The sequence below is a fragment of the Lissotriton vulgaris genome, chromosome 6 (genome assembly GCF_964263255.1).
Source record: "Lissotriton vulgaris chromosome 6, aLisVul1.2, whole genome shotgun sequence".
Taxonomy (NCBI): Eukaryota; Metazoa; Chordata; class Amphibia; order Caudata; family Salamandridae; genus Lissotriton; species Lissotriton vulgaris.
This window is the reverse complement of record NC_141694.1, coordinates 171,816,853-171,830,420: the sequence shown is the minus strand read 5'-3', so window position 1 is coordinate 171,830,420 and position 13,568 is coordinate 171,816,853. Positions and strand designations below refer to the sequence as shown.

The window sequence follows — 13,568 nt, the reverse complement described above, 5'->3', positions numbered from 1 at the left end:
TCCTCACAGAGTTCAGTTTTAGGCAGCTGTTGCTCATCCAGGCTGTGACATCTTTCATTCCGTTTTGGAAGCTGAGTCTGGTGTCTTTGGGGTTCTTCGTGAGAGAGAAGATGAGCTGGGTGTCATCGGCGTAGGATAACATACTGAGCACATGCTATCTGACAATGGTGGTGAGGGGGCCATGTAGATGTTGAAGAGCGTGGGGCTGAGCGTGAATCCTTGGGGTACTCCGCTGTTGATCTCAGTAAGTTCGGAGAGGAAGGGAGAGAGTCTAATCCTTTGGTTTCTGCCAGAGAGAAAGGAGCAGATCCAGATGAGGGTGTTTCCATGTATACTGGCATCGTGAAGTCTGGCTGCAAGAATCCGGTGGAAGATGGTGTCGAAGGCTGCAATAAGGTCTATTAGGAAGAAGGTTGCAGTGTGGCCCTGGTCGAGTAGCATCCGGATGTCATCGGTGGCAGAAAGGAGGGCAGTCTCAGTGCTGTGGTTGCTTCGAAACCCTGACTGGGAGGGGTCAAGGATGGTGTTCCCTTTGATGAACTGGGTCAGCTGGGCATTGATGAATCTCTCGGTGACGTTGGTCGTGAAGGGAAGGAGAGAGATGGCCATTTGTTTTTCAGGTCAGCATAGTGTTTCTTGAGGAGGGGCTTGACCTATGCCCACTTCCAGTCATCAGGGAAGATGCCAAATTGAGGGAGGCATTGATGGTATGACCTAGTTTGGGTGCTATGGAGGTGGCGGCTCTGTGGTAGATGTGTGGTGGCCAGGGATCCGTGGCTTCTGAGTGGGTGTTCTTCATGGTCATCTAGGTGTCTTCAGTGGTGGCAGTTTTCCAGTTGGTGATGGTTGGATGGTTGCTGGTGGTGGGGAGGGGCACGGTGTCTGGGGTCTGTTCGCTGAAGTTGTCGTAGAGGGTTTTGATTTTATGGGGGAAGCTGAGCTTGTTGCCGAGATCCTGAGTAGGTGTGATGTCTGTGGCTATTTGTGTTGTAAATGTGTTTTAGCTCTATGTTATGGAGTGGAGTTGATGCACCTGATGTGTAATGGAATAATGTGTATTGGTTTGGAATGGTTAGGTGTAGTATTACGTGGCTTGGCTTTGTGCGGTGTGGAGTGGGTAAGTGTAGTGGAATTATGTGGTATGTTGCACTGTAAGATTCTGTGGGTAGCAATGATGTGGTATTGATTGTGTTGTAATTATGTGGCATGTTAAAATATATACACCAAGGTGTATTGATGAATAAGTGGGTGTATGAGTACCTTTATGAATGATTTAGTAGGTGCATGACTGACTTTATAAATGAGTGATTATACTTGTCTCAGTGAATGTACGGGAGAGTGATTCATTTGTGTGAATGTCTGTATCAGTCTATTGATTGGAGTGTAAGTGGCAGCATGGGTTTTTGAGTAGATACATGAGTGGCTGTATGGGTTACAGATTGGGTTTCTGACTACCTGAATGGATGTATGAGTGTCTGTATGGATGGGTGAGATGGTGTGTGACTCCCTGCATGGATGAGTGAGTGGGTAAATCAGTGGCTAAATGGGTTCGTGAGTGCATCTAAGAGGGGCTGTATGGGTGAGAAAGTGTGTGTATTGCTGTGTCAATGAGTGCATGGATTTCTCAATGGTATATAGGTGAGTAGGTGCATTTGTGACAAGCAGCATGGGTGAGTGTTGGAGTATATAAGTGTGTGTGAATGTGTGCTTGTGTCAGTGACTGTATAGGTGAGTAAGTATATTTATGAATAAGTGAGTTGGTGTGTGTAGAACTGTATAGGTGAGTAAGCAGCTGTGTGATTGGATCTATGCGTGAGTGACTAGGCGTGTGTGTAGGTCTATGGGTGACTAAGGGCCCGATGTAGGTAAACTCCAATTTACCACTTCTTAAATATCGAATCATACCGATTCGGTATTTAAGAAGTGGTAAATTGGAGGGGGGGAGATATGGGTATTTCAGAATCGGTAAATACCGAATCTGTAAGATTCGGTATTTACCGATTCTGTAAATACCGAATCGGTATCCCCCATTGATTCCTATGGGCCTTGAAGCCCATAGGAATCAATGTGCATTACCGAATCGGTATTTACCGATTCGTTGTTTACCGATTTCTGCAAGGGTGCAGGGGGTGTCACTTTGACACCCTCTAGCACCCCCAATACTGGCTTGTGTGCCATGTGGCACACAGACATGCCCTAAGGGCATGTCTCTCTGTCACATGGCATAGGTGTGCATGCACAAATGTGCATGCACACCTGGATTCGGTATTTTAACACCCAATTGGATTGGGTGTTAAAATACCGAATCTGAAGGGCCTGTGGGACAGACAGTAGTCCCACCTACATCCCGATTTTTTAAAATCGGTAAACTTACCGATTCGGTATTTTTCCGATTCGGTAATTTTACCGAATTAGTAAAATACCGAATCGGAGAAAAAAAGGTCTCCTACATCTCAAAAGGCCAAATACCGGTCGGAAACGGCCGAATTCGTCCGTTTCTGACCGGTATTGGCCACCTACATCGGGCCCTTAGAGTGCTTGAGTGTCTGTATGAGTAGATATATCTGAGGCTTTATTAGAGAGTAAGTTGGTGTGCAAGTTGCTGTATGAGTGACTGAGTGGATGTGTGTGTGTAGACCTATGAATCTGTGAGTGGGTATGTAAGTACTGGTGTGGGTGTGTCAATGGTTTTGAGAATGGTAGTGTGAAAGTTAAAGTGGGTGTATGAAAGTTTACATGGGGTGTGAGTGGTGCATCAGAGATTCTGTGGTTGATGTCATCAGTGATGGCATCAGTAATGTCATGAGTCACTGACCATGTAAATGTAAATGTAGTAGTACTTGTATAGCGCACAAATCTACCCATGAGGGTATCTCGGCGCTTGTACGCATACCGCTGTGGAACCCTTCCTGGCTTTTCCCTGTGAAGTGCCCACTCCTGGGCACCCCCAAGGTGAAGCCAGGCATCCTAGCATTGTTGGGGCCGTTGTGGAGATAAAGCAAGCTATTGCCCAGAGTTGCAGAGTGGGACCCATGATTAGAATAGGCACTGAGGCGAGAATTAGCAGGTCCGAGGAAATTGAGCACAAGACCCGCCGAGGCGGGAATTGAACCCTGGTCCCGGGCTAGACCTCTGCATCAGGGTCTGCAGCTCTAACCATTGAGCCACACTTCTCCACCATGTCATGAGTAATGTAATATGTGAGATCATAAGCAGTGCATTGCAGGGGCGTGAGTTATAGTTAGCTCAGCTAACTATAACTGCTAAATTTCTCTGGGTTTGTGGGTGCGTAATCTGAACCTAACATAACAACCTGTACCCTTTGTTTTTTTCAGTACACATATATACATGCACACATATATATAAAATTAACATCGGGAAAACACGTTTTGGGACCCAACTTTTTTCTTGGCCCCCGCTTGTCGAATCACCCCTAAACTTTCAAGACACAAGCTGACCGGAGCGGGCCACAAGTTTTAAAAATTCTGCGAAGATTTGTCAACTGGCGCCACAGTTAATGGGAAAAGAAAAAACACTTTTCCTAAGGAAACTAGGTCCTAACTATTACTACCTACTGGCGACTGCCAGTAGGTAATACATACACATATCTATATATACATAAATGCATCTATATATCTATATATCTATATATATATATATATATATATATATATATATATATATATATATATATATATATATATATATATATATATATATATATATATATATTATAACACATATATATGTGTATTACACATATTACACACAGTTACATGAACAAAAAAGGGTGTCCATAATTAAGCTATGCAAATTGTAAAAGCTAAGGGCCTCATTTATGAGGCCCCTTGCGCCATCGGAACGTCACTTTTTGTGACGTTCCATGGCACAGAAGCATGCGTGATATTCATCAGGCAGCACTTACCCACTTTTTTTGGCTTAATGCTGCCTGATAAATATCAGTCCCTTTAACACAGTGTTCTGTGTTAAAGAGGCGTGCAATGGGTGTTGCTGGGGGCGTTCCCAGCAACATCCATGGCCTTTTGACACTGCCCCAGATTTACGAGAAATCGTAAATCTGAGGCAGTGCCAAAAGCGTACGCCTCCCCAGGGGAGAAGTAAGGTAGGCGCATTCTGCAGCACACATAGAAAGAGGAAAAGCCTCTTGTGAATTTTTGTACAAAAGGTTTCCCTTACTGTACAAAAATAATCATCCCTGCAACGCAGGCACCCTTGCACCATTGTACAAAGGTGCCTGGGTTGGCGCAGGCAGCCCATGTGCGCCGGCGCAGGGGAAAAGGACAGAAATGTGTCTTATCTTATAGATACGGCGCATTAATGCCCTTTTCTTTTGCGGTAAAGAAGCGCAGCAGGAAGGCCTGCTGCAATTCCCTAGGGCAAAACCTCATAAATGAGGCCCTAGGTTCCCTAGCCTTGATAGGGATATAGAGAGAGAGACTGAAATAATATGAGTGATGAGTCATTAACAAAGAATGAGATGATGAAAACAGGCAAATAAAACTATGAAAGAATTAAACAAGATATGTATGGTTTAATTAACTTACCAGGAATTGTTCTTTTGTCATCCTCACTGTGACGAAAATTACAATTCTTTGCCCACAATTCAGCATTCTTGGCAGCTTCTGCACTCCACTCCTTTCAAAAAGAAGAATAGCATTGTAATTCTGAGACACTATAAAATGTACATGAATAGAACAACATGTTTATATAGAGAACACATCAAATTATTGATTAGCACAATGACATTGTGGCAGACCCTGATGCAGAGGTCTGGCCTGGGACCAGGGTTTAATTCCCCGCCTCGGAGGGTCTTGGGCTCAAAATTCCACGATCCTGATAATTCTCGCCTCGGTGCCTATTCCAATCATGGAGTCCCACTCTGCAACTCTGGGCAATAGCTTGCTTAATCTCCACAACGGCCCCCTCAACGCTAAGGATGCCTGGCCTCCACCTTGGGGGTGCCCAGGAGTGGACGCTGCACAGGGAAAGCCAGGATGGGTTCCACAGCGGTATTCGTACAAGCGCCTTGAGACCCTTGTGGGTGAGTAGTGCGCTATACAAGTACAAGTATCAATTGATGGTTAAAAGCACAATGTACAATCACTTCTGTGCATAGTGTTCCCCAAGATATGTTTGATTTCTTGCACATTAGCTTCTCAACTCCAATGAGGAGTACTCATCAGCCACAAATGCATTATATCCTGTTCCTTTCCATCGCTACAGTTCATAGCTAACATGGGAAATTCTTGATATACACCAAATCAAAAGAATGGTTGTGGTGAGGATGAAAATAATATTAAGAAATTCTCTGTAAAATTATTGTATATGTACAGGAGATTATCATTCCTCTGTGTGGCCCCGCCCCCCATGCCCATTCGCTGACCTGCCCTCCCGCCTCACAGCTGACCCCTCCTCCCCTCCTCCCATTTAATGGCGGTCGCTGAGCGGTAGAGACAGCGACCCTTGACCCTCCGGGTAGGTCGCTACCCCACCGCTGCAGCGCGACCTGTGCTGGTGACATCCTCCTGCCAGCCGCATGCTCTGCTGCCTCACTCCTCGGCTGTCCTGCGTCGACTTTCTCCTCTTCTGGTCCCCTCCTGGGAGACCTTCCTTGTGTGCCAGTGTCTGCTGCCTCTTCTTCATTTTGTGCCCCCGTGTGCCAGTGCCAGCTGCCCATTTTTCTTTTTGTACCCCCATGTGCCTGTCGCCCCTTTTTCTCTTTTTGTACTCTTGGACCTTTTCGCTCGCCACTGTTCCCCCGTTTTCTGCCGCTGACTCCCGTGTGTCCCCGACCACTGTGCCCATTCGCTGACCTGCCCTCCCGCCTCCCAGCTGACCCCTCCTCCCCACCTCCCATTTAATGGCGGCAGCTGCGCGGCCACGTCGCTGGCGCGCCAAAGGCGCGCCTAAGGCAAGCCCGTCTGTGCCCGTACGCGCCTGGACCGCGCTCACGCCAGAACCCCTGGCCCCAGCCGTCACCAGGGCACCCAACTGAGGTACGACACGCCACCCTCATCGCACTCAACACAGGACGACACGCCGCCTGCCACTGAGCCACCCCGAGGCGCACTCACGGACCCTTCACCTGCCAAGCATGCAAATTCTCCTGCCTCAGAACCTGCACCCCTCCCACCGAACGCAGCAACAACAACAACAGCCACCTCAAGTGCATCCTTCTCAACACCCGCTCCGTCCACAAACACGCCGTCGAACTCTGGGAACTCCTAGATTCAACAGCACCAGACGTCGCCTTCATCACGGAAACCTGGATGAACGCCTCCTCGGCTCCCGACATCGCCATAGCCATCCCGGACGGCTACAAAATCACCCGGAAGGACCGCGTCAACAAAACTGGAGGAGGCATCGCCATCATCTACAAGAACACCATCAGTGTCACGACCAACGCCGAAGACACACTCACCACCGCTGAAAACCTACACTTCCAAATCCACACCGACCCCAGACCACCCTCAGAGGAACGCTCATCTACAGACCCCCGGGCCCACTGACACAATTCTGCGAAACCATCACCGTCTTCATCAGCCCGCACGCCCTAACCTCACCAGAGTACATCCTCTTAGGGGACCGTAACTTCCACCTGGAGAAAACAACGACAACAACACGACCACCCTGCTCGACAACCTCAGACTTAAGCAACTGGTGGACACCCCCACCCACTACGCCGGCCACACACTCAACCACATCTTCTCGGCCAGCAGCCACGTTGCCTTCAGCCACTCCACCGGACTACACTGGACCGACCACAGCTGCATCCACTTCACCTTCAAAAAGACCACATCCCACATCCCACCACCACACGCTAGAGATCCCCCGCAGATGCTGGAGCAAAGTCACCCCAGACTAGCTGACCACATCGCTGAGCCAGAACCCACCTGCCGACACCCCTGACACCAACAACGCAGCAGACAATCTCGCACAGTGGATCACCAACTGTGCCGGCAACCTCGCTCCACTGAAGAAACCCCCAGGCAAGACTAGCAAAAGAAAATCCTCATGGTTCACAGATGCCCTCAAAATCGCTAAGAAATTGTGCCGAACCATCGAAAAAGCCTGGCCCCACAAGCGGACATCAGAAAACATGACTGCCCTCAAGAGCGCCACCCGCGAATACCACCAGATGATCCGCACCACCAAAAGGAAATCATTCAAAGAGCGGCTGGACAACAGCTCGCACAACAGCAAGGAGCTCCTCCGCATCGTCAAAGAGCTCTCCAACCCCAGAGCTAGCAACAACGACATCACACCATCGCAAGACCTCTGCAACTCCCTCTCCACATTCTTCCACCACAAGATCACATATATACACGACAGCTTTGGACCCCACATCCCACCCCCAGCCACGAAACCAATGACCCCAACCACCACCCTCAGCGCATGGACCCACATCAGCACTGAAGACACCACCCGCGTCTTGAACACCATCCACTCCGGCTCCCCCTCCGACCCATGCCCTCATCACATCTTCAACATAGTCGACACCATCATCGCACCCCACCTCCGGAACATCGTTAACAGCTCCTTCACGTCAGCCACCTTCCCTGGAAGCTGGAAACACGCAAAAATCAACGCTCTTCTGAAGAAACCAACAGCGGACCCTGAAGACCTCGAGAACTTCAGCCCCATCTCTCTGCACCCCTTCCCGGCCAAAGTCATCGAGAAGACCGTCAGCAAACAGCTGACTGCATTCCTAGAAGAAAACAGCTCGCTCGACCAATCCCAGTCTGGATTTCAAGCCAACCACAGCACCGAGACCGCCCTAATTGCAGCCGCCAATGACATCAGGACCCTGTTGGACAACGGAGAGACAGCTGCTCTCATCCTCCTGGACCTCTCGGCAGCCTTTGACACCGTCTGCCACTGCACCCTAATAATCCACCTCTACAACCGTGGGATCCAAGGAAAGGCCCTGGACTGGATCACATCGTTCCTCTCCGACAGAACCCAGAGAGTCCTCCTCCCTTTCTTCCGAACTGAGGCCACCAAGATCATCTGCGGCATACCCCAGGGCTCCTCACTCAGCTCAACTCTCTTCAATATCTACATGAGCCCCCTCGCTACCATCGCCCGCAAACACAACATCAACATCATCTCCTATGCCGATGACACCCAACGTATTCTCTCTCTCACCAAAGACCCTCTCACTGCCCAAGCCAACTTCCAGGACGGAATAAAAGAGGTTGCAGAATGGATGAAGCACAGCCATCTGAAGTCCAACTAGGACAAGACGGAGGTCCTCATACTCGGGCAATCTTCTTCCACCTGGGATGACTCCTGGTAGCCCACGTCACTGGGCATCACACCAACACCCACTGACCACGCACGCAACCTGGGATTCATCCTTGACTCCTCTCTCACGATGACCAAGCAAGTCAACGCAGTCTCGTCCTCATGTTTCAACACCCTGCGCATGCTCCGAAAGATCTTCCGGTGGATCCAACCCGAAACCAGAAAGACGGTCACCCAGGCCCTCGTTACCAGCCGACTGGACTACGGGAACGCCCTATACGCAGGAACCACAGCCAAACTTCAGAAACGCATTCAGCGCATACAGAACGCCTCCGCACGACTCATCCTCGACATCCCCCGCCACAGCCACATATCCGCCCACCTGAGAAACCTGCACTGGCTCTCCGTCAACAAGAGGATCATGTTTAGGCTGCTCACCCACGCACACAAAGCGCTCCACAACATGGGCTCCAGTACCTCAACAGCCGCATCTCGTTCCACACCCCCACCCGTCAACTCCGCTCCTCCAGTCTCGAAGAACCACCACCGGAGGAAGATTGTTCTCCTACCTGGCAGCGAAGACATGGAACTCCCTCCCTGCACACCTACGACTGACCCAGGACCATCTCACCTTCAGGAAACACTTCAAGACCTGGTTATTCGAGCAGTTGCGCCCCCACTTCTTTTTCTTCAGCGCCTGAGACCCTCGCGGGTGAGTAGCGCGCTCTACAAATGTACTGATTGATTGATTGATTGATATGTCTTGGAAGTTCCTGATGACTTGCAATATCCTTAAAATATAGTGCACTATATTCCATTTGGAATATATTGGCTGGGACATCTGCTACATTTGGGATGGAGTATTCCATTGGCCAAACTTGATTAAGGCTGCATGTATAAATTCACACTATCTTTCTATTTTCACTTTCCATTTGCCTAACTGTTGTTTCCCTGGTTTCTATTTGCACATTCCTCCCGCTGTGGATCAATTCACAAAGGTAACTCTAGAGGCACAAATTTACACACATGGAAATCTACACCTTTGCATTGGAGTACTCCGATAAAATGCAAATCAGAATATCTGGATTGAGTGTAAAACTACAGGTTTTCGAGCAGTAACTTTATGGTCATTTTAGGTAGATTTTCTCCAAATGAGATCCATATAGCATAGGAGTAAATTGCCATGTACACTATGTTGACTGTTTAATTGAGTAAGAAAACAGGCATCACTTGTGGACCATAATACATACCTGACATAGATGGATGCCACAGAGGCACAAACTTCTGGAGTGATCATTATAAATTGCGATTTTTTTCAAATGTAAACAATGAATTTACAGATGAATAGTGCAGATGCACATGCATCCGCCTTAGCATTTTGAGGTACTCCTGGTGACTGTGTTCAACATCTTGACATCTCTTTTTTGCAATTTTACATTTTTTTGCTGCTGCACTTTAATACATGTTTATGGGGGGAGTGGTGTTTTAAAAAATACTTTTATGATGTGATTCTTTTTGATGCTACCACTCAGATGGGGCAAGGCCAGCTGCCATTTTGTTTGGTCTGCTTTTGAGGCAGGGTAGAGCTCTGGTGGATTCAGGCTTTTCCTCCGGCTCCTACTTCTGGCCCACGCCTATTTAAAGGCGTCCATGGCACGTACAGGCTTAGCATTTTGAGGTATAAGGTACATATGGTGACTGTTTCTACCATTTCCACATTGCTTTTTTGCACTGTTAGACCTGTTAGACCTGCCATCCTTGGGGTGGTCTTCCCCCAAATTATCTGCTGCTTAGCCACTCTTTTTGCTCTATCTTTTTGTTGGACTTAGGACTCTGAGCACTTTACACCTACTGACCAGTGCTAAGGTGCCTGCGAATCTCTCCTAAACATGGCGACAATGGTGTATGCCCAATTGGCATATTTAGTTCACTTAAAATTCCCTTTTAAAGTGGTATACCATATACCCAGGGCCTGTAATCTAAATGCTACTGGTTGGCATACACACCTTGTAAAATCTGCATGCTTTAGGCTACTATCATTGAGTATGTAAGCAAAACTGACTGCACATACCAATATAGCTCAGAATAGGTAATGCCTACTTTATTTCTTTACAGTGTGATAAATATCCTTCCGTAATGTATTTCACCCACTAGAGTTTCAATTGCTATGTGACTGCACAATCTTCTGCCACTATTTTTAGTATGTGATAACATAATATATTTCATCTGATGATATAATGAATTGAAATTGGCACAAGCTTTCTGTTTGTAGGTGCTTCTTGTATAGTTTTTTACGTCCTGATGATGACCCTGCTCTAAATAACTTATGCCCCCGGGTGGAAACGTTGACGAATCAACATATATGGACTGTGTTTTTAAGACTCTGATGGTGGATATCAATACTCGCTTGACGAGTATTGCCTTCAAACACTCTATTATCCTCATCAGCCACATGTATATATTTGTGTACATAGCACGTATGCACTTTTTTCACTATTGATCACTGTGCCATCACCTTTATAGGAACACCTTATTTTTTGTATGGTATAAGTAATGTATAATAAATTCTAAAAATTGACATATATATTCATGATTGAGAAGATACATGAAAATAAATACACTAAATGCATTATTGAAAACCGACTCTTGCAAGGGGTTCCTCCATCTCTATTTTGATAATATTGCTGTGGAATTCAAGGGCTACACTTCTCCCTTGGGGACCACTTTTAACATTTATACTAGTGGGCCTGCAGCACTGGTTGTGCCACCCACACAAGTAGCCTTTCAAACCTGTCTCAGGCCTGCCATTGCAAGGCCATGTGTGCAGTTTAATGCCACTTTGATTTGGTATTTAAAATCACTTGCCAAGACTTAAACTCCCCTTTTATTACACATACATCACCCCTACGGAAGGCATTAGGTAACCCTCAGGACAGGGTGCTGTGCAACTGAAAGGCAGGACATGTACTTTCAAGTTTTATATGTCCTGGTAGTGACAAACAGCTACATTCATTTTTTACCACTGTGAGGCCTACTCCTCTCATAGGCTAGCATTGGGAATGCCTTAAAACACTTTTAAGCCATAATTCTTGATCAGAAAGGAATAGCTGCATCATGGAACGGTAATGTTATTCTCTGCAATGATGAAGTTGGATGTAAAATGTACTATTTCAGTAATGCCAATTTTTGAAAATGTGCATTTCTCTGCTCTCACTGCTTTTGTGTGCCTTGCAGCCTGTCTCAAAAAAACGATCAGGAGTGGGTGACAGCTACACAACCACCTCTACAGGAAGGGTGGGTTTGACAGGAAACTCATCTGCATTCATTTGCATTCTGATAACTCTTCCTTGGAAGGAAGAGAGGCACAGGCCGACACCGACACCTGAATAGGCAGTGTCTTGTTTCCCACACAAAGGGCTGTTTGCCCTCTACTGATAGTTTGGAGCCAGGGCTGGGAAGAAATGACCTAGGTGCACTTCAAAAACCTTCCTTTGAAGTCAGCCCCTCTTCAAAGGCACAACTGGGTGTAAGTATTGGGGCTTTTACCCTAATAAGACAGTACATTGCTAGACCTGCAAAAACTCTGCCAGGAGTAAAGACTGTTGTGCTACAATCATTGCCACTCTGCCTGACTGATACTCTGGAGGAACTGCTTTTCTTTTTTGTTGTGCTGCCCTGCTGCCAGCTGATTACTGGCCTGCTGAGGACAAGGACTGGACCCATCTTACTTGAACTCAGAGTGACCCCAATGGCTTATTGGCTTGTCCCCTGTTCTGAGGTCTCAGGCCATGAACAGAACCAGGACTCTACCATTTGTGTGTTCTGCACTCAGCCAAGTGGTTCCAATCCAGTCCTGGGCTCTTGAAAGGTGATTTTGGCTGTGCTGATCCACCAAAACTGATGCATTGACGACTGCGCCAATCGGAAACCAACGCATCGCCATGCTACACTAAAGCTGCTGCCCTTTGTAAACATCGCTTTGACGGACTGCATGGCTCGACTACGATGGACAGCACAGTTCAACGTCAAGGCACCACCTGCATTGTAGAGGAGTTTGTCAATAAATCCTTCATTGACTACATAAATCAGAACTAACACATCACCTGCTTCCAAGATATTGAGGATGATGCATTGCCTCCTATGTTCCTCGCATCTAATCTTCGACGCTGATACTTCCTGCATCCAAAGTACTTTTTTAGTGGGACCTGCTGAGTCCTGTAGCCAGCCTCCCCTTCATTGTGGTCAGCCTGAACTTTGGATTTACACTGGTAAGGCAGGAAAGATGTCCATGGTTGGCATTTTATGACTCTAAGCATCATAATTTGAGTTAATCTTTCAAAAGCTGTAACTTTGGTTCTGCGTATTGGACTTTTGTGGTTTGGGTCTTATTGTACTCATACATTCATTGCCTATTTATCTAACACTACGTGGAGTATGTTTGTGGTGTTTTCATTAAGTTACTATGTGTGTGAGTGTTGCACATATAGTTTGCACATTGCCTCATTGGATAAGCCTGCCTGCTCTGTGACCAGCTAAAAGAGGGTGAACACAGGTTGTCTTTGAATGTGTATCTAGGTTACCTTGACTAAAGTGGTGGTTCCTGCTTGTAAAGGGTGCATACTCTGACAACCAGAACCCCCATTTCTAACAGCAATAATAACCAAAGAATTTTAAGTAGAGAAATAATGTTCCCCCACATGGTGGACCATGAAGATAGTCATGTTCGTAATATGTGGTACCTCAGGATAAGCCTAAAATTGACACTACCTACACACTGCAAACTGACCTCTATCGCCATAAAGCAGAACTCTCCATCTCTGTTTGACCTGCTCTATTCACTTGACAGGAACCCAATTAGGGGAAAACTAGAGGGAAGAAAAGCTCATAAGAACCAGCTGTGCTCAAACAAGAATGCACAGAAGGAGCAGCCCAGGAGAAGGCATGGTGATAAACTGGCGGATGCAAAAATGAGCCCATCTTAGCCCTCAAAGACAATAGCATTTCCTATAGAGCGATCCTTGACCTTGCTGTTAGGTCGCTCCACCACCACACAGCTCCGCCTGTGTGTCCAGCCCATGCCCCAACTGCCGCTGCTGTAGAAGTTGAGCTCCTCCTCCACCCGCAGGCTACCACCTGCGCCTCATCCATGGTGGCCAGTGGTAGGCCTTAGGTTTGTATCACGGTCGCTGTCTGTCTGTCGTCCCTGTACTGCTCATACTGTCTTCTGGTGTCTGTGACAGCTGTTGCCTGTCTACCCCATGTGCCTGCATTCTTATCTGTGCCTTCTGCTCCCCTGATTG

At 47.3% G+C, this 13,568-nt stretch overlaps 1 protein-coding gene across 1 annotated transcript in view; it reads right to left on the bottom strand.

Annotated features, from left to right (window-relative positions):
• LOC147706967 (cysteine-rich venom protein-like) overlaps positions 1-13,568 on the bottom strand; it is a 257,680-nt gene that overhangs the window by 192,124 nt on the left and 51,988 nt on the right. Inside the window, exon 3 of the mRNA XM_086925152.1 lies at positions 4,566-4,656. Coding sequence (XP_086781278.1) covers positions 4,566-4,656 — 91 coding nt within the window. The remainder of the gene's footprint in view (positions 1-4,565; positions 4,657-13,568) is intronic.